Below are 27,090 nucleotides of genomic sequence, written 5' to 3'. Positions count from 1 at the left end.
TGGAAAAAATCTCACACCTAAAGAATGAGGAACAGGCAACAACAGTGGTTAGTATAGCTAATGAACATGTAATTAAAGCCTGGAGTTCAGATGCGAGAACCTCTGGGGTTATCCAGGAGCAAGGTATACATAAAGATGTGTCAAGTGCTGGACAAGTTGCTGAAGAGACTTCCGCGTTAGCTGGTTGCTATGGCCATCAGTTTTGCAAGGAGCTGGGAATTCTGGGCCAAAAGGCGTGCTTTGTTTATCCTCAACTAATATTGAGCCCCATAAGCAGGGGGAAATTTTTTTTTTAGACCATGTGTTGGGTACAAGCAAGAATTCAGACTAACTAGAAAAAGTCTTTTGCTATATCAAGAGTTTCGTTTGTGTTTTAACTTCCAAGAATTCCAATGTCTGTAAATCAGAGTGATCTGGTTGAATAATTTCTCAATGCACTTGCACAAAAGCTAACACCACCCCCACCCCCAGCATTTCAGCAAAGTCAGGTTAGGTTTTAGATATTTAATCATAACCTGAGTTATATTGCACCTGAGATTGTACACAAATCTCAGCATACCTACAATTTTTAAGCTCTCTGCTGCAATAGAGATATTTATACTAGCTTTCCCTGTTCCCAGCTTTCACCTACTGGTGTTTATGGAAGTCAGAGAAAAAAGTAGTTTAATTCATGAAGACAAAGACAGTCTCTGCAGTGGTATTTTGTTTGGAAAAGGGTTAAATAGTCGTGCCTTTGGGAGGGGGCGAAAAAAAAAAAATCAAGCTTTTTCAAGAGCAATTTTAATTTAGTCTATATTAAGTGAATGCAGAAAATCTTGTTTTGAGGGAAAAAATAAAAAAAAAAAATCCATTTTTAATGTTTAGAAACCTGGCCTATACCAATCCATGATTAAAATTTACAGTTTGGAACTCTTCCTCTCAATCTGAGATGGTGCCTAACGACTGAATTCAAAGTAATCACAGAGGAAAAACAAGCACAGAATAAACATTACAATTATAAAAACAAGGTTCTAACTAGTCACTTTCCATTTCCACAGCTTTGTATAGAAATTCTGATAAGTTTCTGTAATTTGACCTTACCTGGATAAACTCATTGTCCTTAGATTTGAAAATGGGTAGTTCTTTTTACAGTAGAGTAGTGAGTTCTGTGGCATTTAGTCACTGTTTTCTTTCACCTAAAACTTTATAAATGATTTACTAATGCCAAACAGCTCTGCCAGGACTCTGGACCGAGCTACCTCATCATTCTGAGGGGACTTTCAGTATAATTGGATTACAGAATGCTGCAAGACATAGCTTGATACAATTTGAGTTCTTTCCATTTCTAGCTGTTTAACTAGTTCATATTCTCCTTATTGACGTAAAAGCCAGCAATGAAAAGGAAGCCTTTAAAATATCCATCAGCAGCAATTCTTCCAGCAAGCAGAAAGAATAATAGTTCCCTATGTTCAGAGTACAATTCCTTGTCAACAAAGTGCCACTGTGCTAAAATGCAGATTCAAGCTGTTCTGAAACTACAGCGCGCCCAGCATAAGAGCATCAAATTTCCGTATTAAAGTGTAGTATGTCATGAGAAAAGGTACACTTGATAGGATAGCCTCTAATTAGAATTCACACAGAAGACTACTGTGGGATTGAACAAAAGGTATGGCTAAAATTAAATAAGACCAGACAAGATTTGCTAGCTTATTTACTAACTGAAGAAAGCTGACTTGAAAAAGAAAGGCTAGCAAGCCCAGGCTCACATTCTTCTTTCAACAAGCAAACTAGTCTAACTGCGGGGCTTAATGAGATTACTCTAGATGTAAAGACATTACACTCTAACACAGATAAGCGGTCCAAAGAACAGATATTACTGCTTCCCAAATAAAAGTTAGTCACTTAGTCGTGAACAGAGCTGAATGCCTCAGATTAAATGCAAATTAGCTTTCTTAAAAGCACTCTAACTCTTTTTTTTCTCCTTTTGATAAATTTTCACATGCTACTAGCACAGCAAAAATTACATATAGTTCATCTTCGAAGGAGAGACAATTCCATAAACCACAAGCAAAAGAGAATGAGATAGTTCTGGAAGCTGCCTTCCATTCTCTGCCAAGAACTAAACAGATACAACAAATTCCCTGTAAGTTGTATTGCTATTAGGCTGCAGAATATGAACATGAGAGAGGACATGCCAGGTGACACAATGGCATTAGCCTCTCCTCCTCCCAGTTACTCTTCTCCTGTGCTGAAAGTTACTACCCCCATAACTGAATCAGCAGAATAAAAAAAAAAAAAAAAAAATTGAGTACCTCAACTGCCTCAGTGCAAAGTCCAGCACGCTAGCAGAAGCTGGGACAGAAGCTAGTTTGAGCTAAACTATTAAACTCTACACTATAGCACAACGGATAGCAATCTTCGGTAGGTATCAAAGCCCACCAGCTATCTCCTAAGTCTAAAACGTATTTGGAGCTCAAGTTCTCCTTTACAGTCAGCCTCTCATGAACTACTGAAACATATTTGTCAAATATAACCAAATTTTACAAGAGGCCAGGTGACTTAGAAGTCCTGCCTCAAGAGTGCAAATAAGTATGGGTTCTGGAAATTCAGCATTAAGGAATCATACAGTCTGATTTTATTTCTTAGAGAGATTGCCAATTTGCAATCACTGTGCACGTCAAGGGCAACTGATTCAACTGAAAGTTTCATCTTGAACTGTAGATGGTGCAGATAAATATATACTCAAGGAAAGGCTGCCAAGAAAACAGTTGCAAAAAAAGCTGGGATACAAAAAAAGCTGGGATGAACAGAAAAGACTGATTAGGAATTTACTTTTCATGAAATTAAGACATTATGCATCTGCCACCATTAGCATAACAGCAGGATGCATCTACTATTTCTTGCAACTAAAGATGGCTGAACACTGTTCCATTTCTAAACAGACCAGGTTATATAGTGGAAAGCAAGAACTGGGTAAAAGTGGGAAAAACACAGAGAAAATGGAATTCAGGAGTCTTTAACATTTCAAAAAGCTAACAGAAATTACAGTTTTGATCTAAGAAGGTTATATGAAAGTTTCATCCCCGAGATACTCTATTTTCAATATGGTTGGACTCAATGATCTTAAAGGTCTTTTCCAACCTAAACGATTCTATGATTCTATGAAATTGGATACTGAAAATCACATGGCTCCAGTGTAAATTCTTAGGATTAGAGGCAGCTATAAACACTCCTGTAAAACCAGGAGAGAAAAAACACCTTTCAGCATTCCACAAAACCCAGAACTTTTAAAAACATAGCACAAGAACACAAGTTCTTAAACCTTGGGGCCTTGAAATTGAAATGTTGTGCCATGAAGTTTTACCTAAACCCCTTTAACAGCCACTATGCTGAAATGGCAATAAACCAATTTTAGTCTCATTGCTATACTTTGAAGACCAAAAAGTTTTCCATTCACCTGTTCTGTTCCTCAAGTTTAGCGAGTAATTCTAAGTCATCTGGACTCAGCTGTGTTGGTGAGGATGGTGATAACGCAGGTGTAGACAGAGTGGTAGAGGAGGATGTAGTGTGTAATGAGGCAGATGGACTTGCCACCTGACTGGCCATTTGACTGACGGTGTGCGATACAGTGTTCTTCACCCATGAGAGAGTAGAGCTCAGCTTTCCTGCAACCTTGCCTGTCGCCACCTGTGATAACAAAAAGAAGAGGATGCAATAGTTGTCTTTAATACTTTTTTCAGTAAACCTGCTGTCACTGAAGAGAGGAAAAAAAAATATACAATATGCATGAAGTCACATGGAGATTTCTCCAGAACACCCAAGACTGTCAGAAGCAACACAAGCATCAACAGCAATACAATATTATAGAAAAAGTAACATGCAAGTATGCTGCTAATCCACAAAGAAAGACTCAGAGGAATTCCTGATGTATACTCACAGAGCTCATTTCTGCAGTACAGAAATACCACAGGATCCAGGATCAGCTCAGACTCCCCATTACAAAAATAAATAGAAATAAAAGCTTATTTTAAAACAACTTGATAAACTAATAATGGCACAGACACTGTAGAAAAATAGATATAGAAACAGTCAACTACTTTACTGATGGACACTGCAGCAGTACAAGTATATCAATATAAGCAATCCAGACTACGCACTGCTCACCTTCATTAATCCCTACAGTGGCAGGGCAGAGGAGCAGGGGCACCACATTTCTAATCTACACCAAAGCAAAAGATCCTCTAGCATCTGCCAGCATGCAGACAACAGTCACGAAGAATTTACGCCCATGAACCTACAACAGCTCCTAAACGTCTTACATTAAAGGCCTCATGCTGCCAGCTCTTCTTCTTCCTCACTTTCTCTTCAGGTCACCCTTACACCAAGCGTCCTTGACCCAATCCCACTGCCAGTGCCTGGACAATCCTGGGGTTTGAGAGGGGTCCTGGAGGAAAAGTGAGAAGTGCTAGTAAAGCAGAAGGGAGCTCTGAGCAGACAGTCAGGGAAGCCGTGGGTCCAGGAATGAGGAGGTTAACCGGGGCTGATCATGATCTGTTGCTACTTCTTGACCAGTGTTATGGGGTAATGCAGCCTAGCAAATTCACTGATCACTAGGGAAGAACGAACAGCAGCCCCTGGAGTTATTTTCTAATGAACCCCTCACTAGAGCTTCCTTCAGCAACTGAGAATGTAAGAGGCTTTGACCTACAGTGATCCACAACAGAGTTCAATTCCTCCCCTGACCCAACTCAGAGAAAATCTAGATTCACCTTAAAGGAAGAGCTATCTGCCTAGCAAAAGGTTAAAACTTTTCAAAAGCAAGGTTGAAGAGGAACTTCCTTTGAAGTGGTGCTGCTGGCAACTGTTTATTTTGACCTTTGCAGAGTTCCTCAAAACACTGAATTGCTCAATGGTTGTCACAAACAATTCTTCAGTACAGCCTACACAATAATTGCTAAGATACTAAAGACACTGAGCTACAGGAAAAAAAAAATCCCTTCCCATGATCCTCTAATAGAATCTAATTAAAGCAGAATTTCAACTGGAAAAAAGTAACTCCATCTTAGCATACCATGCATTTATCCGAAGCACAGTATATAGACTGAGTGACTGGTTGCTAAAGCAGAAGCTTTTATTTAGATACAATGCTACAATAAACTTTTTGGTGAATCAAATCCAGCAGTATTTCATTTTCACATCATATCAAACGGAAGACACACTGAATGCCTTCAGAAAACAAGAGGAACTACAGGCCAAACACAAAACAGTGGTACTCAATCTCCCCAATTCCTCTCCACCAGCAACATGACACTTAAGAGCTCTCCGATTTCCATATGCTTAGCATTCATTTTGGAAACAGTAACAGCTTTTGCTAGAAATCTTCAGATGCAGGGATACAAGCCACAGGTGGGAATAGTACGGTCCCAACGTAAACATCAGAAAGGTTCCAGTTAGTTCTTATGTCACTGTTGGACAGGAAAGCTCAGGTACATCAATATGTTTAAAAAAACAAAAACCAAAAACCAAACCAACATATGATCTTTTAAAGATAATCTTTGAAAAAAATCACTTCCAATACTAGCATTTGACACCATCTTTTATAAAAGAAAGGAATAAAAATTGCTAAAGGTTTCAAAATCTTAACACATGCATTAATATTTCACTCAGTCAATATCCTTTATTCTCTATTGCTATGAAAGAATAAGTTACTGCTGTTTCATTTTGAATAAAATAACATTACGATAAAGGTGACTCATATGTCTCACTTAAGACTGATTATTTTCTCAAAGGCTTTAAACTCCTTAAAATATGACAAGTAATGCAACTATTCCAAAAATCAATGTTGGCAGAAACAGGGCCAATCTTAAGAACACAGCAAACATGACTGCCATACGCAACAGGTTTTAAGAGTCACCCATTCCGAGAATCTTACATATAAATATTAGAAAAGCAGTGATTTTAAATAATACCCTATGTGACAGAAACGAGAAGAGAAAGTATACGAGCAATCGTTCTCTTTACAAAGTAAATTAACTAGGAAGGCTTAAGGTGAAAAAGTAAATCCAAGCTGAGTCTAGTGTACACATTATGAGGCCCATACTCCACATTAAGATAGCTGAAGCAGGGGGTGGAGTGGGGGACGAAAATGAAGAATCTCACTAACATTTGTTCACCAACACATCACTAGGCATTAAAGAATTAATGCAAAGGTTTGTAGAAACGAATTATGTGAAAAATACTAAGAGAAAGTATGGTCAAGAAAACCATGCAAGACAGCAGTTAAATCAGAACAATAGGTCTAACAATACTCCTGTTTCTAAAAGCAGCTCAGAGTTTCATTAGATGATATTCAGAGAATAAGTGCCAAAAAAAAATTCCTAGTCTGAAAGCATTAACACATATAACGAGCAAAATGCACAGCTGCAAAAAGCAAATGTTTGAAGATCAAAAGGCTCACAGGGAAGTTTGTATCAAAAACACATGAAGGATTGGTTTGGGGAAAACAGCTATGGCAGTCACCCAGGGCCAAGCTAAATTAAGAAAAAGAAATTCTGATATAATAGCTAACTAGTCAAGCCTACATCCCTTTTGCCAGGCTTTTCCAGGGTTTCCTAAAAATCTAAAGCCAGCTCTCAAATAGTCAGCATCAGTGTAGACTCCTGGACCTAGATATGAAGGCATTTAGTATCAGTTCGTTATCCCTTTCCCTAAGGCTGTGTGGTGCTTAGTTGCCAACGGGGGTTAAACCACAATACGATAGGGTAACAGGATTTTCGTATTTCATCATTTCACCTATGTTAATTTCAAGATTTATATTCAGTGACAGAAGATTTCAGAGTTGCTCTTTGGCAAGTGACTTAAGGCCTTTCAGAAAACAGGCCACTGGAATTTGAAAATGAGAAAACCTTTCTAGGAGCAACACACCAGTATTCCTATCAACACGCACACAGTGCTCCTACACTTGCCCTTCCAACTCCTTACCCTTCTCTTAATAAAGAATGAAAATCCCTGCTACATGTCATAAGCTTTTCAAGTCTAGGTACACCATTCCATCTAACAGGGTAGTTGTACTTAGCCCTCACTAAACCACAGACCACTGCTACTTCCCGCCTTTCTGCTGACACTCCCTGCAACAAGAAATCCGTGTCCCACGACTAAGACAATACATACACATAGTACAGAAATTAGTCCTACTGACTCCCACTACTATGACAAGACACACACGTAGTACAGAAATGAATCCTACTGACTCCCAAGAGGTACGTTCCTCTCTCCTCTGGCAGCACAAAGGAAAGAGCTAAAGGTTTCACTCCGGCCCCTTCAGAAAAACTGGGGCTCCCCAATTAAAAAAAATCACAGAGCTATCAAGTTGTTGAAATTGGCCCTTCTGCCTTTAATTATACCAATAAGTTCAGTATGAATGATGGCAGATACTTCACTGGGTATCACCAACTCCAGGAACCACAGGAAAATCTGGATGAGTGTTTCCTTTAACACCTCTCTGCTTTAGAGAAGTGATTTTCTTAACGCAGCGTTCTGGAAAGATTCAAGAAAGCCAGTATCATTAAACCTTTAATCTTTTCTTTCCATCTTTGGACAGAGCCTCCTCAAGGCTTTCCTAAACAAATGTTTCTTTTAAAAACTGCTTATTATTTAACCAGTGATTATTTCTGCAGGCCTGCAGCAGTGTCTCCCTTTTGGCTACAACAATGATGCTCTGCAGTTATGAAGTGTCCTTCCCTTTGCTACTCTTCATGTGGAAAAGAGATCACAGTCATGTGTTCAGCTGTTTGCAGCAGCAACAAGGACAGCCAGATACACCACAGCACCCATCCCAAAATCTTAGCTAGGTCACAGCGATAAGTCTAACTACACGTGAGACAGGACTTTTCCCTTTGCCATCACCCACTCACCAAGCGTATACACCTCCGCTACTTCCACTCTGTTCTGCCTTACCTTGCCGCTGAAGCACTCGCACCTGTAAAGCTGCTCCACCTGGCGCCCTGCCGTGCTACGCCGCGTATCGCAGGCGGCAGCTACGCAGACAGCTCAAGCCCAGACTCTGCTCCCTAAGTCCCAGTACTTACCCGATCGATGCGAGCTCTCCATCCCTTCAGCTAACCAGCTCAGGCTGCAAGCCCCCAGTTAACAGTATCCTTTGCTCAGCTCACCTCAGCCAGTTTTTCACCTACGCAAAGAGAATTGCTTTCCTTTTACTCCCAGCATTTTTCAGATACTGAAATTCAAGTTACATTTGAAGAGTACAAAAGGTAACCTACATTGCCTGGGAAGCAAGCCAAACCATCGAGAGCACCATGAGGCTGATCAAGCCATTATTAATTATTGTTAATGTGTGATCAAAGACAGAGTCAACCCATTTTAAAGATGTGCTTTTTCCCCAGAGAGTCTCACTCAAGAACCTGCCAATTAATCAGACTTCGAACACAAAACGCTGCTCCCGACCCGCTCCCAGGGACACCAACACTTTCCACGGAAGATGGCCAGGTCTGGAGACAAGCAGGCAGGAGTACACCTTTACCCTTTGCAGGAGGACACAGGGAACTGAGCAGGCATCATCCAGCTCCAAAGCAGGTATATTCATTCAGGCTCCAAGCCATATTAACAGCTATACTGCTCCCGATCTGCCAACTGACCAAGAGCACAGGAAGGGTCCGTTTGCATCTGCCTGCCTAAGACCACGTAGATACCTCCTAAATAAGTGTGTCAATTTTGAGTTTGAAAATATTGATCTTTAAAAAGATGAAGGGGACAAGACTTAACTACTAAGACTTTCTACTCTGCTGCAGTTTCCAATGAGCAAAACAGAACTACCAGCAATTCTCACCCCTCTGTCAGTCATCAGGCAAGGCACAGACCTGTCTGCTATGTACTTTAAGCTACTGCAAAGATAATAAATGTTTATATTGATATTATACACAGATACATATGATGTACAGTTTATATATGCCAATTAAAATACATAAAATTCAGTATCTCAACTTTATGTTTAGTATCTTTAATTAGCTGCTGATTACAGCGCTTTATTACCAAGAGGAAGTACAATACTGTGTTTAGGTTTTTGAGTTACTCAAAGGAGTACTGCAGTGGAGCAGCATATGAAATATTTTAAGTACAGCTAGCTGAAGGTAGACCACAGCATCCCACATTACATACAATTATATAAATCCCTTTCCTTGAGAATCCAAAGGTATTGTGCAGCACCTTAGAGTAAGCCCAAAAGTGTTACCACCACATATTTTTGCATTTGCCAGACAGACAATATTTGTTTTTCTAAAAAAGTCTATTTAGATTTATTTCACTGTACACATTGAATTTGCTTAATACCTATATTCTGCATTTCCCTGAGGAAAATCTGTATTAAAGTTACAGGTAGCTTGACTACCCAAAATAATGTCTCAACTATTCTTATCATATGATAAAGGAAAAATAACTGCTAGCCTTACGCAAACACTACTGTATATATTATATGCTCTCTACTCTTTCTTCTCTTCCTGAAAAGACAATGAAATGGGAACTTCTGGAATACAGGAAGTAATCCTCATACTATTCTACATATAAAAAGAAGTCTCTCATAATTGGGGCCGAAATTGTATATGTGGTTTTCAAGCCAGTTATACGGCATTCCACGGACCCAGTCTCCTGCTTGCTTCAAAAAAGTTAATAGCATTCTAATATCTGAAGAATAAATTAAACTGACTCAGTCAATGACATATGCAGGGGAGGTAGCTGGTGAATCAGCCTGTTATCACGCTTCCTGACAAGCTCAAATCCTAATTTAGGGCTCAAACATGGTTTCACTATAAGCTTCATCTGCATCTTTTACACTACAAATTCATATAACTGATTTCTGCTGAAGTCTGAGGAAAAAGTCCTGATTTACTCTCATATTCCTGATTTTTTAATATCAGGAATATCACCTAACAATAGTCAGGAATACCATGGCTAGCATTCACCAGCTTCCATTTTCCTGGATATTCACTAGCTCTCCAAGTCTTTCTGATATAAAGAATAAAGCAGTCTAATAACATTTTATACTGTGTAAATCTTAAGCTACAGAAAGCTTTCTGTAGTATTGTTTAGTAAATACGCATTCTTTAAAAGTTGTCTTCAGACTCTAACATGTTGGGGATTTGATAGTCCCAAGACATCTGAAAGAAGAAACTTGAAGCTGCAAGTTCACATACACAACATAACAATCTAATACATACAGTGTTTTAAGGAGGTACTTCATTAGAAATGTTGTAGTGATCCACTAAAGGTTGCTCAACATCATATAACATTTCAATCACTGACCAAATTGCACTGAATTCTATTTATTTCCAGGAACAATTCCAGGTTTTTAATTACCTCTGAAGTCCAGTGTGGTTTACAATCTGTCAAGCATTGTCCCAGTATGCTAGCTGAAAAGACAAACCATGGTGCTTTTGCAGACACTATCTCCTGCACATCTAAAGATGGTCCTTGATCAAACAAGTTTCAAATCTGACATGGGAATGCAACAACCTTCAGGAAACCAAAGAGACCTTCTTTCAGGGGGGAAAGAATTAGATACAGTGCTTTTGTACAAAAGATGGCCGAGAGCTCCTCAGAGCCGCAAGAGAAAATACTGAAGGACTACAGTAAAAACCTTTAACAGGGAACTTCCTTTGTTTCTTTGTTCTCTTAGACCTTGGTTTGGAAAACATCTTTGTATTTGAGATTCAGCATGCCAAGTTACATGCACATATACTTGAAGGGCCATCCCCTCGGCTAACAAAACAGAGGGAAGAATCAGCTAAAAGAACAACTCCTGCAAAGTCAGTTTGCTTATGCACTAAATTGGAAGATTTCTTTTTTTTTTTTAACTTTTCAATAAAGTGCAACTCAATCATTTCACCGGAGTTCAAGTAAGTATCATCAGGCATTTACAAAAAAGTAACACATACTGAAGGACACATATGTTTCTCATTAAAGCTCCTTTCTACAAATTTTACTTTCCTACTCATTCCCTGAAGCCTAGCTTCCTTAATCTTGCTTTTAGCCAACTTCCTCCTGGAAAGGAGCCAGGACTAGCATCTAAACTACATTAGGGCAAAAATAAACAGACAGAAGTATATAAATGCAGTTAAATTTACTAAAAGCCTTAGGTCCATATTTTGGAAGTGAGAAACAACTAAGTCATATTTTTAAATATTCACTGAGCCTTAAAATCAATATTTTTAACACAACTCTTCATTAAAAAAGTATACAAAATTTGCAAGAAGTTAAATTGGTAAGTTTAAAAGGATATCTGACAACATGAAAACATACCACTCCATGCAACATTTGTTTTTACGTACTGGCAGCCCAAGTATTTTTTAGGTGTAATTTTCCTTGTTTACAGAAATTAGATAAGCCTATGCCACAATCTACAGACTAAAACCAAAATGCTCATCTCCCATTTACCAAGTTGTGCATGGCTCCCTTTCCAAAGGGATGTATGAAACAAGACTTGATAGAGAAACCGAAGAACGTAAGCGTGGCCTTATGGAATATGGTAACACTATCAATTACTTACTAGGATTTCAAACAAATCAGGTGAAAGAGGTTGTCGAGACCCTACTTTCAGGATATTACTCTTCTTTCCTTTAAATGATCAGCTAAAAGGTCAACTTTGTATCAATTGCACTCAAATTCAAAAAATCTAAACCAGTTTCTAAATGACTGACTGGTAACCAGCTTTACTATAAGCTACAAATTCATTGCAACCCGCAGCTGCTGACAGAGGACAAGAAATAAAAGGTAAGAGTTTTAGAAGTGAGAAGTGTAACCAATTTAGTAATTTCCACATCGGAAAGTTGTCTAAGCTATTCAGTAAACGTAGCAGATTTAAACACAAGTGCATGCATCAATAGTCAATTCTTTTAACACAATCCACGCCAACATCTGTGGTCTTGCAGTAATATTTAATTTTGCCCACCAATTTACTTAGTATATCCATGACTTGTCTTCACAAGTACTTACAGTGTAACTTGAAGCATGCATATTTTTGTGGCTATAGAGGGGTCTTCCTCCATGCTATTGAAGTCTGTCACAGTGCTCCGGCAGCCTTTTCCGAGCACAGCACTCAAGAGAAAACTAATTTTCCTCAGTTATTGACTAAAGAAAAGGGAGATGGCTCTTCAGATAAATGACATATCTACTCATGACCAAATGAAATCAGTTGTTTTCTGATCAGTTGACCACTGACTTTTACACTTTCATTTGGAAATAAGGGCCTATTCACTTCTTTCAAAAAGGCCTACTAGTGGAAAAATGCAAGGAAGATCAATGAAACATGGATAATCTTCATTGTCAGTCTAACACCAAAAAGATGATGTAAAAATCCCAAGCCCATTCTGTCATGGTCTGTAAGTGTCTTATTATAGAATTTTAACTTGCCTTTGCCATTTTGTCTTTAGAAAGACGGATCACGATTCTTTTTCCAAAGGGCTGAGAAATACTTACTACAGCTTCAGCCAAACCCAATAACGTTCCACCACTAATGCATTCCAAGGGGAAAAAAAAAAAAAAAAAAAATTACTTTGCTCAATGAATATTGGGTTTTAGCTCTGCTGCTTCAGAGAGCATGGAAGTTGGAATTTCTTTTTACTATGCCTAAAAGTAGTTCACTGTTTGAACAATATAAAATCAAGAAGAATACCTGAAAAATGAGAGATGTAAAACTAACTTCTTCCATACAGCGTCACTCTATATAGTGATGTGGACAGTACGTGTCCAAAATGTTAGATTTTGGCTAGCTACTAGTTTTTGACACCCATTTTAAGCGACATTCGATAGTTTTACCCTTCTATAAAAAAAATAACAGTAAGCTCTTCTAACATCCTCTTAGTTACAAGTGCACAGTCAACTTGTGGCAACAACAATCCACTACTAAAAGACTGGCCCCATCTGCCAGTCTGATGAAACCAAAGAAAAAAAAATACATAGTTCATACAGTACAACATACTGGCGAGCCAGAATTCTGTATCATTCACAATATAATTATACTTTTTTGATTAAAAAAAGGATCAAGGACATGTTACGATGTCATCAAACAGGTATTTAATGCTATGCTGAGAATCACTAAGATGTAGGCATGACAATAGGGCATAAGAAAACTCAGGAGTTTGAGAAGTCCAATAGCTTACCATGTAGCAGAACACATTATAACAACCTATTACCAAAACATTAAGTTTGGGGTTTGGTGGTGGGGTTTTTTTAAAGCATTAAACTGTGGAAGTAAAAATAAATCAGAAGTTACTTGCAAAACAATACAGATCAGACAAGATGACAGGTTTTGGTAACAAAACCCATTGCAGACAGGTAAAATTTCTTCAGACAAAAGAAAACAAAGACACTTAGTGGTGGCTTTTGGCTGCTTCCCAAGTTGGAAACTAATACAAAAAGGTTAAGTGTCCACAGTCATTCTATCACAACACCTTACTTTTTGTCCAGAATAATGCCAAACCCTAGTATTGCACTTCAACCCCAAATATACAATAACTGCCTCACGGGGACTCAGAAGGATTACTTTTACAGACAATTAGCAAACAAAGTTGACAGTTAAGCAGCCTGAAATAAGGAAGACCACAGCATGATCCCTGTCAGCATGACTGAAAAGAGATCCCATTCTTCACTGCCTGAACCCTATAGCAGGCTCAACACTTCCTAGGCCCTCCCCAAAACACCACTTCACAGCTAACTGAATAGTTTCCACAGTTCACAGGAAGTTAAACAACATTAAGAGTAATTAAGGAAAAGCCATGATTCACTAAATCAATTCTGGTGCTACCTTGTGAGAATATAGTTTCTGTGTACACACATACAACAAAACCACATCACAATTGCATATAAAGCATGCAAAGCCAAGCAAGAGCCCCTGCACTATTACTAACCCACTACCCATTTATTTCAATCACCACTTGCTGAAAAAGGAAAGGATGTGCCTCAGCTACAGACACTTAAGCAGACAAGACTACAATGAACAGAAGACAGTATTCCCGATTTAAAGGAATCAAAAAATTACCAACAGATTATGTTGGTTGTTACAAATATGAAGGACACAAGGCTTTAATTCAGCATGCTATCTCCAAACTTAAGTGACATCTATTCAAGAGCTTCAGAGAATATATGTAACAACTCGAAATTACATACTCCTATAATACTTGTATTTGTTTTGTTTGGTTTGGTTTTTTTAAATGATAGCTATTCTAATTGGGTCTTGGGAAAAACGTGAATTAAGAGTACATAATCAAAGCAAGTATAGGTTGAGAAAACAACATTCATAAAGTCAGGTTTTGTTTTCTTCATTGTTCCTCTTCTCAGACTGCCAGAAAAGATTCTTCTTTTAAACTGTGCATTTGACACTTAAAATGATACCTAAAATATTAAATTCTACTATGTCTCTTCCTTAAGCATTAGAAATTTCGGTTTTCTACAAGTTAGGAAAACAAACCAGGAAGAGTAAGAAAATGTAAACACAATATTAAGTATGCATACCCCAACTTAGCTGTTTTCCCCCTTCTAAATCATGATATTAGAACCTTGAATTAGCAAGGTAAACAATTTTGTTTTCCAAAATTCAATGACAAAGGACTTTTCTTCCAATTTTTATTACTACTTCATTTATTATCAATCCTACCAGAAAACAAACTGACAGTCACTGTTCAGGCATGTCACTTCCCCCACCCCTTCTCTTCTTGTAAACTTCAAAAGGCTTTTCTCCCATCCTTTCCTTTCCATGAACCCCATTTCAACTCTCCAACCATCTCCTGCTCTACTTGGTCAAAAGCAATCAAACAAGTCCACAGAGAACAAACACATGGAGAGCTATGCGGGGGCGGGGGGGGGGGAATCCAAACCACCAAGCTGTAGGTCAGGAAGTCCCTAAACCTCAGCCTACAGGAGGCTAGGAAGAGATATGGGGAGGAAGTAGGGCTCTTCTGTTGAAGCTTTCTTCTCCAAACGTCTGCTCCTCTCAGAGGTACTGTTGGGCTGGGTGACACTCAGCGACAATCACTACAGCTGCTCTCATCCCAGTTCATCAAATTCAGGCAATGCTGATTCATAATACTGAGTACTTTCCTCATGATCATGCCCCTCTTTTTCACTGGTCATCTCAATTTCCTCTCCTAATCCTTACTTGAAAAAGAATTCATATCTATATATTTCAAAATAAGCCTTAAAACTTTACAAGTGTAAATATAGAGCTGTACAATCATGATCAAAGCAGAAACCGCACACTGAAAGAAGGGAAAAAGAAATAAACAGTCACATTTATGCAAAACACTTTTTAATACTATCTACCAGAAAAACAAACAAGATGCAGTTACCTTCTCCTTTAGGCACGTGAAGTAAAGCGAATTAAAAAAATAGGAAAAAAGTTTTTAATTTTTTGACAAATACTTTTGGAGATAAGTAAAACATATTGAATATTGTCAGTTCTTCTCTGTATGAAGCTGCCTCCTTTCTACATCTTTTGTATGTGATCTTTGGGGGGGAAAAAAAAAAAAAAAGAAATTATCCCAGGCTGACGTGAAACACTGTTTTGATACAGTCAGTGTCACTGCTAGCTCATGCTGGAAATTCAAAACTGTATGCCAACTTCATGTTTGCTATAAAATTGCTCTGACTAGCAACGCTGAAAATTAGCACGAATTACATGGAACTACAGAAAAACTAGGAATTAAAGCTGGAATACCTAACAAGTAGGCAGAACATTAATAGCGACTTTTACCCTTATTATATAATCACGCTCATGCAGATGCAGCAGGAGGTGCCAGCAAATGAGATCTCCGAAGCAGCCTTTGAAAATTATCTCTCAAGAATGAAAGACCCACAGGCTCCTGGTTTAACGTGACTTCCATAAAACCAAGGAAGAAGTCACCCTCTGCGGACAGACCCGCTGAAGTCTCCCCCGGGCCGAGAGCCCCTGCCCACAGCCATCCACGGCTAGCACCACGGGGCACTTCCATCACAGACTTGCCAACCACCCACGCGCGTCCCCGCGGCAGCCGAGCCGCCGCCGCAGCCTGAGGCACGGAGGGGCTGCGGCACGCCGGCCCCGCAGCCCCAGGGCCGGCGGCAGGGCCGCGCACCGCGGCCTCCCGTCACCCCCGCCCCGCGGGTCGCGGAGGGGAGCGGGCTTTCCGTGCCCGGCAGCGGCGCGACACCGCCCGCTTCCCCGCTCCACCGCGGCGGGAGGGCCCCGGGCCGCGGGCGCTGGGCGGGGGCGGCCGGCGGTGCCCGCGGGACGGCGACGCCCCGCCGCGGCCCGACGGGAGGGGATGGGACGGGACGGCGCGGCCGGGGTCGCCGCGCCCCGCCTAGGCCCGGCCGCGCACCGCCCCCGGCCCCTTAGCGGCGGGGGCGGGGGCGCGGGCCCGGCCGCGCCTCACCTTGGAAGCGTTGCCCGCGGCAGGGTGGTGCGAGCCCCGGCGTCCCTCGCCGCCGGCCTCCGCGAAGCTCCCCCCTCCCCCCGGCGCCTCGCCGCGCTCCGCCGGCCCCGGCAGCCGGGCCACGTCCCTGCCCGCGCCGCGCGCAGGCGCACTCCGCGCGCAGCCGCCGCCGCCGCTGCCGCCGAGGGGCAGCCCCGCGCCCCCGCAGCTCCGGCCCGCGCCCCTGCACGTGGAGAGCCGCCAGCCCGGGGGCAGGGGCGGGAGGCCGCGCTGCTCGCCGGTGGCGGCCCGGCCGCGCTTCGGGTAGCCGGGGGCAGGGCCTGCCGGCGGGAAAGCCACGGCTCCCCTGGTTCACGGGGGGGGTCCGGGCTCGGTGCCGTTACGTCTGTTGGAAAGCCGGGTGGCAAGCTGCCCCTGCAGGCGTGCCAGGTCACTGGCGTGCTCCCTCCTTGCAGGTCCCCCCGTTATGTCATCACTGCTGTAACGGCAAAAACCCCACAGCCACAAGCCCCCACCCCGCCCCAAGTCACGGCACCTCCGCTCACCCTGCCTGCCCCTGCCCTTCGCAGCAACGGCAGAGCAGAGAAGCTGCCGCATCGCCGCGACACAAGGCTAAGGTGCATTGCGTCTGCTCCGTCAAGAGTAGGCTCTTTTGGTGTAGGCAGAGTGTCTGCCTAGGGATTTCCGTAATGCCATCTATATGTTGCAAGTTGCGTATAATAACATGTTCTCCGAGAGCACCAAACAGCCTCAGGCTAGATGGGCCCTTCCTTACGAGCATTTGTTAAACACATTTCGGCCAGATGCTGAGTAGGTTACACAAACAGTTGAGAGACTGTCTGCCCAGAGCAGCTCCCCATCTCATAATGAACCCATTTGCCATTGTGCTTCTACAATGAAGCATAGAGACTCCTAGACAAAACTATAGTTTCATTTGCAAAAATTCTAATAAAAGCTTAATTAAAAAAAATTCCAACGCTACCAGGACACGTATGCTACTCCACACACTGCTTTATAGCTAAATATACAACGAATATACTCTTCAAAAACAAGTAAGCAGCAATACCAGGAATAGGTTATAGGCAGGCCTCCAGCACAACTTTTTTTGCTTCAGCAAGGCTATCAGCTGTTGCAAATGACAGCAGAAAAAGTGCAGTTGCTACAAGTGACCACACAGGTGAGTCCAGGCACAGCAACGGCCTTACTGCCTTGGGTCCTCTGCGGGCAAACAGGGAGAGGGCCCCTGCTTACAGCAGAAGTTTCACCAGTCCAAGAGACTTCTTCCTAATACAAGACACGACTCTAAAAGACCTGCATGATGCCTTGCTCTCCAGAACATACCCAAGTAAAACCATCACGTACAATACAACAGAAATTGAGAAATAGCATTGAAGAAAAAAATGCAAATATACTTTTTTTCCTGTCAATACATGTTATCAGTAAAAAGTACTTTATTGAAGCATTGAAAATCTTAGCTTTTACCTCAACAATTGCAGTGCCTCTATGAATAGCAGTCACGCTTTCGACAAACATCATCACTGAAGGTGAAAATAGAGATTTGCCCTGAATTTGTAAGGGTCGCAGGGGTGGGGCTACCAAGCTCAGCTGGAGCCTCCCTGTTTTGCCTGTGGAGGTGTGATGGGATAACGGGCTGTTTTTTGTGATGGTGAGCTATTTTAGGAGGAAAAAGTCTTCTTACAGAGAAGAACAAGAAAAGGATTTTATTTTTTCTTGTTTAACAACAAGACTAATGGAGTCTGTCTTATGATGCCATTGACCATGAGGCGTTTCTCCTCAAAGTGATTGCCCAGCAGCAGTTGCCAGCAGACCCTTATTGCAGAGCATGCATTTATATGCTAGAGTCGCTACAACAGCGTGCTCCTCTACAGTTACTTTATGTAAAAATTGAAAAGTATGTAGAATTCTGAACTTTCTAAAATTCAGACTTAGTTAAATAATTTCTGAAGCTAGCAGGTATCTACCTGGTAGGAACCATGCTGCTACTTGCCTGATGTAGGAAACATTTATTATTTATTTGATTGTCTTGTGGTTATTTATATCAAATCAATAACTTTTTAAAATAGTGGTCGATGTATAACAATTAGTGTGGTGGTTTGGGGTTTTTTTTAGTAAAGGGAATGAGGATAACCAGACAAATGCGTCAGGAATAGACACTGGCTTTGTGCACTTTTCTCTGACAAAGTCAAGAAATCCGATGCCACTTGACCTGTTTCTCCCAGTATATGTATACATATATGTGCAAGTATATATTCTTGCTTTATTTCATCGAATATCAATCATCCCGAGCACCTATAATTTATTTTAGGGACAGCGTTCGATTGGGTTTTGGTTGGCTTAATGTTTTAATTATTTACTGTTCAATCAACCGTCAGCATTTTCCCTAGAAAATGAAGGGAATTAAAATCCTGTAACGTTTCCGTAAGTGGCGATTTTTAAGATCGAATCTATTGATTCTTCTGTTGTAAGGATCCCTTTGCTGCCATATATCCCTTGCCAATAACTGCTGAGGCAGTTCATGAAGGAAGGCGTGGAAGCGATGACGCGTCACGTGTAGGCATCAGATGGCAGCAATATTTTTTTCCCCCAGAATTTTATTTCTCTGATCGGCCGGAGAAATTACCCGCTGCCGGCAGATCCGCAGAGGGGCAGCAGGAAGCGCCCCCCCCCGGGCCCACACCCGACCCCACCGCGGCCGAGGCCCCGCCCCGGCCGCGGCCCCGGGAGGGCTGGGCCCGCACCGGGCGGGGGGGCCGCGGCAGCGCCCTGCGGGCGCTCCCCCAGGCCGGCAGGGGGCAGCACGGCGGGCGCCGGGGACAGGCTAGCCAGCCGCGCCCCGCCTCGCCGGCCAGGCTAGGAGCTGCGGCTGCGCAGTGGGCGCGGCCTTTTCCCCCCCTGCTGCGGAGAGCAGTCGTTGTGCGGAGCGGGCCCCGGCCTAGGCCTAGACCGGACAGTACCTGGCACGATGGTCAGTATCGGCCCCGGCGGGACCCGCGCGGCGGGGGGGAGCTCTGCCCGCCGCTTTGCGCCCGCCGCGCGGCTCTGCCCGCCCGGATGGAGCCCGATGGGCCCGGGCCCGGGGCCGGCTGCGGCGGCTCCAGCGTGGCAATGGCTGCCATTAGTGCCGGGGCCGCGCCGCAGGGTGGCTTGGGGCGGCTCGGCCGGGCCCCACGGGGGCCCGGCACGGTCCGACCCGGCCCCGCTATCGTCCGCGCTGCCGCCGTGGGCCACGGCCTAGCGGCCCGGTGCGGCGGCAGGCTGGGTCGGGCCCGGGCCGCAGGCGCGTGGCGGCGGGACGGCGTGAGAGGGAGCGGGAGGTGGGCGGCCGGACCGGCGTGTGAGCGGGCGGCGGGGCCGGGTTTGACGGAGCCCCCCGTGCCCTGCGGCAGCTGGCGCCTGGCTCGAGGGTCGGGGAGTGCGGGCGTGTGACGACGGACCGCCCGCCCGCCTTCCTGCCGCGGGGCTGCGCGTCTGAAGCGTTGGCAGGTGTTGGGGAGCGTCTGTCCCGTGGCGATGTCGGCGAAGCTCGTTGTCTTCGGTAGTGGCGGGGGGCTGCAGGAGGAGCCGGCTCCGTGGCGGACCTCGCCAGAGAAGTAACTGGCTGGGAGGAGTGACTGGAAGTGACCACGGTTACTGCTTCGGTCCGTGCAGACAGAGGTTCAGTCAACAAATACAGTTAGTGGTTTTCTCCTGACACGATATGAAGTTATGGGGAGAAGTGTCCGTTAGTTCCTGTGGGAAGGACAGAAATTCTGGGCTTTGGGGGGGGGTAATTTTATTTTTATGATGCTTTTTTATCTAGATGTATAAGTAAACATGTTATTTTATGCCTGGTTTCACCACAGTTTTATTCACAGCAGGTTCAGTTTAGTTAGAATTGTCTTGGCTTACATGGTTATATTTTAATAACGTCTAGTTATATTTCTTATTCAAGGGGTTTGTGAAAGTTGTCAAGAATAAGGCGTACTTCAAGAGATACCAAGTGAAATTCAGGAGAAGGAGAGGTATTGTTATATTCCCTGTAACACATAATTAATTGTCATTGATGAATATTCCTACTTTTTTCACACACGTTTTCCACACTCTAACTGTTGTTTTTCAGAGGGAAAAACTGATTACTATGCACGCAAACGTTTGGTAATTCAAGATAAAAACAAGTACAACACCCCGAAATATAGGATGATTGTGCGTGTTACCAACAGAGACATCATTTGCCAGGTAAGGTCTGTGGTGCTTGCTACTTACCTACCAGCCTTCCCAGAGTGAAATAAACAGGAAGGAGGATGGTTGAAGCAGCTGGGGTTTTTTAGGCTTGATGTGAGCAGTTTTTATATTGTAAAATAGTTTATTAGAGGAGAACAATCTTTAACGTTGACACAACTTCAGTAATAAACTGTATTTGTGATACAAAATAAGTTTTACTAGTGTCAGCGTTCTTTAGCAAGGTTGTTCGTAATACGAGATTGTACTGTTTTAATGATGCTGAGATAAGTAGAAGATTCTAGGGAGAGGGAAGATTTCCCATTTTTTTCTGCTGTCTTTAAAGTGCTTTGAAAGGAGGGCCTTTTCGCTTGACTGAAGACAAAGTTGACTGTGACCTGTCAACCTGCATTGACTATTGCACTGTATCTAAAGCCTTCTCTTTTGAGAGTTGTTTTTTTTCTATGATGTTAGATGGATCTCATGAAACGGGTAGGCAGGCTTTACAACGGCTTTCCCGTGAGATTAAAGGAGACTAGTAAATAAGAATAGTAGGCATTTTTTCATGCTTACTAAGTATGCAGTTGTGTGTTGCGTCATATGCAGTTCCTCACTGTGGTTCACTTTCTTGTTTCATTTTCAGGATGTTTCGACTAATTTTTGAAGTTAAAAACTTAAGCATGTTTGTTCTATCATAAGTAGATGTTGTTAAGCTCAAAAAAAGAGAAGGTAGAAAAGCTTAACTGTTGTTTCTTTCCTTGTAGAATAATTCTCTGAGAACAGTGGAGAGTGCTGTTTCTACAGTCAGTTCAGATGAAACTATATGACCTTAACGAGGTTATTTTATCTTTGAAACTCAAAACAAAAATCAGCGGTGGCGGGTGCTTACATGTTACTGATAGTGCCTTTCCAGTATGTAGGAATGCTGCAAAAAGGGGCCAACTTTTGGATGTTGAAAGGAGGTGTGGGAGTCGAAAGGAGAAGGTTCTGTATGTGAAGGGAACAGTAGAAACGTATCTGATAGTACTGCTGTCTCACAGGAGACCCCTGAGATTATGAACATCTCAGACCCATTAATAAAATCATTCCATATGGTTAGTAACAATGTTATCACAAACTCCGTATCAGATGCTTTTGCATTTTTCTGAGGTGTGTTTTGTACTGTGTTACATGAGAACTACACGCAGAAAGTGTGACAGAATCGATCCACATCTATAATGATTGAAAGGTTGCTTTTGTAGGCAGTTTTCTGGCCTCTTGATGTATGCGAAGAGGTAAAAAGTTGTTGCTGATGTACACTTTCTCTGGCCTAATACAGATCTGAATTCTTTGCGTCTGTACTTGAGGAGTTAATTATGCCTTTAAAAAAAAAAAAACCCACAACCCGTTGAGCTCGTATGCAAAGGTTGGCAGTTTGCTGGACATTTCTAACAGAATTCCTATTGGCTTAAGTAGATGTCAAACAATAAATCGAGCCCAGAATTATTGTTTGTGTAACAGAGAACACTAACAGTTGTTTTGTTGTCAGATTGCCTATGCCAGAATCGAAGGCGACATGATTGTCTGTGCTGCTTATGCCCATGAGCTGCCAAAATACGGTGTGAAGGTTGGCTTGACCAATTATGCAGCAGCGTACTGCACAGGTCTGCTGTTGGCACGCAGGGTAGGTATCTGTCAGACTGTCTGGAAGTTGCTGCTCTGGTTTTCTTACCAAACGGAAAGCCCGGTTCCTTAAGTGGCATGTTAGTATAGATACCTGACTCTGTGAGCTTCTCTAAATATTAAATTCTGCTCTTTACCATATAGATTTGATGGCCTTTTGTGACTGTCAAATCACAGTGAGAAGTGTGACAGCATGCAGTTTCAACTCCAGCAGCCCACTTTTAAGTCTCAGCACTTAAGTTTGGTGGAGGGAGGGAGTCAGGATAAAAATGTAAGAAATGTACCTTTAAGAGTTTGAAAACATGTAAATAGCATCCATCCATTTTCCATACAAGCTCATGAATAAGTCTTAAGTTCAGTGGTCTACCTGTTGGAACAAAAGGTTGAAACTTAACAGTTGTGCTTACTGTGGTGGTTGTTAAAAGCTTTGTCGTTAGTATGGGGTGCATAATTTTTGTAAAGAAATCTGTTAAAAACGTGAAGATTCTACTACAAATTTGTGTTTTAAGGTGGTGGTGATTCTTAATTTTGTCAATAAATAGGAAGGATTTCAGAAGGTTTTTTTTGTGTTTTTTTTTTTTTTTTTCCTTCCCCACAGCTTCTGAATAAATTTGGCCTTGATAAGATCTATGAAGGCCAAGTTGAAGTGACTGGTGATGAGTACAATGTGGAAAGCGTGGATGGAAAGCCTGGCGCTTTCACATGCTACCTGGATGCAGGTCTGGCCAGAACTACCACTGGAAACAAAGTCTTTGGTGCTCTGAAGGGTGCAGTGGATGGTGGTCTGTCCATCCCCCATAGGTAATCTAGTCTGTTCGGAAGAATTCCTTTAGAATTAACCTGAGATGCCTCTCTATGTGACAGTTGACTTATACCGTCACTTTATGCTGAAATAATTTTGTTATGACCAGGTAATGATTATGTAGCCTAGGTTCTGGGGTGGGGGTTTTTTTTGGTTGGTTCGTTGGTGGTTTTTTTTAATCCACCAGTGCAATTCTGATAGTGCTTCTGGGAATCTTGCAACTATCAAGAGATGCTATTAAATTTTTAGAAACTAAAGAACCACCCTGTTGCTTTTACTTAAAGTCATCAGTTGATTGAATGCACTTAAGTAAATACCCTTTAGTATTCTTTTGTTTTAAGTCTCTAGCAAATTGTGTGTATGTACGTATTTAACGGTGAAAAGCTGTACACACCAGGTACAAAACCATTGACATTTGCTACAGTTGTCAGTACAATAGTAGGTCTGAGCAGTCCACCTGCACTTAAATTTCCATGTGGAAGTTTTGACAATTCCTGTCATAGGCTATGAATGACTGAGTGATTTTTGGCAGTGTTATCTAACACTGATATTACAGTTGACTGCTGCTTTCTGCTAGCAGCAGTGGGGGGAAAAATCTGAGATCTGTTGTGTATTTTCCTACCCTTCCCCATGCTGTCCTATTCATTCTTGACTAATTGTCCAGTTTTTCTGACTTGGCTGCTATATGATGACGCTCCCAATGACTGAACACTCTGTAGTTGGTCCATGGTGTGTATATGATGTACTGCACTGTTTCAAGACGGGACTGATGGCAGCTGAGATGAACTTAAAACTTCTATTTCTTAATTTTCTGTATTGCTTAATTTTTAATTAGAGGGTCCTATTCCTCAGTTACCTGTAGGAGAATCTGATTCATTCATTCAGTTGGTCATTTCTTTGTGGAACTTAGCCTCTGAATTAGAGGATTTGGCAGTATGTCTTAATCTGACTGTAACTGCTGTTTCACAGTACCAAACGTTTCCCTGGTTATGACTCGGAAAGCAAAGAATTCAATGCAGAGGTTCACCGCAAGCATATCATGGGCCAAAATGTTGCAGATTATATGCGTTACCTGATGGAGGAGGATGAAGATGCTTACAAAAAACAGTTCTCCCAATACATAAAGAACAATGTAACACCTGATGGGGTAAGATTTGTCCAGCTGGCTCTTGTGCATTAATAGAGATGATGATAAGTCTTGCATAGGGCCTTCTCTAGTAATGCAAATAGGCTTATTATGTAAAATAATGTGATTCATGTTGTCTGTTATCCACACCAAGAAAATATTTTTTCCTTCATTAAGGGCTCTGTAGTATATTGTAGATCTTCTGAAAGTGAGATCTTTTTTCCTGCTGTGAAGCTTAACATTCTGCCTATAAATCTAAGCTTACAGGACTGCATTCTAAGCTAGACCACTTTCTTTTTTTTTTTTTTTCTGATGTGGGAATTAATGTCAAGTTTCTATACATGCTACTCACTTGTTCCTAATCCTGCAGCACAGCCTGTCGTTTCTGCAGCTGTGGTGGTTGCAACTGTGAGGATATGCTCTAGGTCAAATCTGTTTTATGATTTCTGTGACCCTATAGGTAGTTCTAGGTCCCAGGCAAATATAGAACAGCTCGAGCTAGCTCTGTTGTAGAAGCTAGCATCTCATGAAACTACACAGAATGTAATACATCTTATTTTAGTACTACTTTAAATTTTAGAGTATTTTCTACAAAACAGTAGAAGATATGTAAGACTACAAAGGTGCTGCTTTCACTTCTTTCAGGTGTTAAACTCCTTTCAGAGGGCTTGTCTTGCTGCCAGTAATATTCTTGCTTGGTTTCCCCAATTAGTGGTCCTGAAGCTTGAAACAAACATTCTCCTGTCCCCTTTTTAGGCTGTGGAAAACTTAACTTCACTCTTTATCCCTTTATTGCTATGGGGTTTTGTTGTTGGTTTTGTTTGTTTTTTGTAAACGTAACCAATCGTTAATTTTTTGTAACTTAATCTTTACTAAAAATAAGTAACAGTGTGTTCTAAATGCCAACTTAATCTGTTTTACTAAACAAACAATATTTATAGCGTGTATTGCAATGAAATGGGCCCAGGACTTACGTCAATAGCTAGACAGTTATTCTTCATATATCTAGAAAATTTTTCACAGCTAGGGTCTAGTGGTCTTAACCACCAGCAAAGGTATTCTTAAAATTGGTGCCATTATGGACCCATAGTTGTCTTTGGGACAGAGCAGCAGACAGATGGGGATCCTCTGGTACCTTCTGCTATTGCTCTATGTAACTGGACAGATCACTTCCATTTTCCTGTCTTACATGTTAGAAGAACAGTTGCTCAAGTACAATGACCTGCTCTATGAGCTGTCAGAAAGTGCTGTTTGGGTGTAGCCTCTGCTAATGTATTTCTGTTATTGCATCCCTGGGGATGATGCAGGGACTGTCATGGCTTTTGCAAGACTTGTTAATCTGTAGGTGCTTTCACAGCTTTCTACTCTTTCCCTCTTACTAAGCAGCTTTGTAATGTGTACTACAGTAGGGTCTGAAAAGTGGTAAGATTACGTGTCTGATGACAGAGTTTGCATGGGTAATTTTGGTTTAATAAGTAAACATGAAGTATTTTGTTATAGGCAGAAGTAGAGTAACTTTCTAGACTGCCTTTTAATTTAAAGGTAGGGAAGCTATGGCACTGAAAGTAGGCTTCAGAGGAAGAAGTATTTCAACTGCAAGATGCTAGCCTGTATTTATGAGACTTGTAAGTAGTCTGTAGATACTGTATGGCCTTGGTTCCCTAATTGTAAAATAAGGGTAAAATTACTTTCCCTGTTCTGTGTCTAAGTTGTGGGTTTGGATATTTAAATTGTATTACAGTGATAGTAGGAATTTCAATATCCTGTGTCAGTGATCTTCTGTATGAAGAAAGTGTTTTAAAGGCAACCACACAAAATTAAAAGCTGTATTGTGATGAAACCTGTTTCTAGTGCACGCTTGGGTAAGGGTATCTTGGATTTTTTTGTATGATCCTACAGCTGGACCATTATGGAGAATTTATTTTTTTTTTTTTTTTAAGATGGAAGAAATGTATAAAAAAGCCCATGCTGCTATACGGGATAATCCAGTCCATGAAAAGAAACCCAAGAGAGAAGTCAAGAAAAAGAGGTAAAACTCTCATCCTCTTTAACATCAACATGACTTCTCTGTCAAAGATACTTGTTTTAATGTAACTAAAATAATGTGATTCACATTGCAGTTGTGTCAAAACTCACAAGTGTTTTAGAGCAGATTAAGATACAAGCATTTCTGTATAACTTTGTCAGGAGTTAACATTAGCAGTAGGAATCTAAAATTTAAGAGACCTCAACTATATATATATAAAAAATAAGCAGAGCATGCTTGGTGCCTGAATAGCTGGAACTGTTAAGTGTGTATCTTCAGGTCTTAGTGTTAAAGCTGCTTCTCTTCAGGAGAGGGCAGGCTGACTAATTTGTCATTACTAAACTATTTCGATATTTCAGAGGTCTGGGAGAAAAGACATGAAGGCACAGCTATTGCGTTGGGCTTGATACTATATACTCTAGTCACAAAAGAGTACTGAGCTTACCTCTTGAGGAATTAAACTGTTGAGGTCTAACCATGCCTTTTTGTGGTGCCCTAACTACAGCCTTAAATCATGATGAGGCAAGAAAGTGTGTTACAGAAGTGGGAATATGTTCTAGCATAGCACTCTTAGTTACAATTCTGGTGCGCTGCAGCTTTCTTGACCACCTTTTTTGCTTGTTTCCTTGGATATATCATACACTGTGCTTACGTTGCAGATGGAACTGTCCCAAGATGTCCCTCGCCCAGAAGAAAGATCGTGTTGCTCAGAAGAAGGCTAGCTTTCTCAGGGCCCAGGAGCGTGCAGCAGATAGTTAAGACAACTTCCACAATTTTCTGTGAAGCTTTGGAAAAAGTGGCAATAAATTTATTGAGTAAGCAACTGTGTAAGACTGACTAATATTAATATATCTTATAA

General features: G+C 41.8%; 2 protein-coding genes and 1 non-coding gene across 7 annotated transcripts in view; 2 read left to right on the top strand and 1 right to left on the bottom strand.

The window, feature by feature from the left end:
- The window catches only part of EVI5 (ecotropic viral integration site 5), an 86,065-nt gene extending 69,104 nt beyond the window's left edge, over positions 1-16,961 (bottom strand). For 2 of the 5 annotated variants that reach the window (XM_075508368.1, XM_075508364.1), the window contains exons 1-2: positions 16,943-16,961; positions 3,437-3,666 (exon numbers count right to left, since the gene is read on the bottom strand). In XM_075508368.1, the coding sequence (XP_075364483.1) occupies positions 3,437-3,585 (149 nt within the window). In that variant the 5' untranslated portion in view covers positions 3,586-3,666; positions 16,943-16,961. Of the gene's footprint in view, positions 1-3,436; positions 3,667-4,298; positions 4,424-16,397; positions 16,532-16,942 lie in introns of those variants that run through there. The other 3 variants (XM_075508366.1, XM_075508363.1, XM_075508365.1) reach the window with 3 other exon arrangements.
- A 2,284-nt stretch (positions 16,962-19,245) lies between these two features.
- Positions 19,246-27,054, top strand: RPL5 (ribosomal protein L5). The gene is made up of 8 exons (XM_075508371.1): positions 19,246-19,383; positions 20,350-20,419; positions 20,518-20,633; positions 22,144-22,278; positions 22,876-23,078; positions 24,049-24,226; positions 26,146-26,234; positions 26,891-27,054. The coding sequence occupies exons 1-8, from the start codon at positions 19,381-19,383 to the stop codon at positions 26,988-26,990; spliced, it is 894 nt and encodes a 297-aa protein (XP_075364486.1). The 5' UTR covers positions 19,246-19,380; the 3' UTR covers positions 26,991-27,054.
- On the top strand, positions 23,760-23,856 carry LOC142413304 (small nucleolar RNA SNORD21). The gene has a single exon (XR_012776766.1). It is a non-coding gene; the product is annotated as a small nucleolar RNA SNORD21 (small nucleolar RNA).
- Positions 27,055-27,090: the final 36 nt, after the last annotated feature.

The sequence above is a fragment of the Mycteria americana genome, chromosome 7 (assembly GCF_035582795.1).
Source record: "Mycteria americana isolate JAX WOST 10 ecotype Jacksonville Zoo and Gardens chromosome 7, USCA_MyAme_1.0, whole genome shotgun sequence".
Lineage (NCBI taxonomy): Eukaryota > Metazoa > Chordata > Aves > Ciconiiformes > Ciconiidae > Mycteria > Mycteria americana.
The sequence above is the reverse complement of the archived record's forward strand: the minus strand, read 5'-3'. Positions and strand labels throughout refer to the sequence as shown.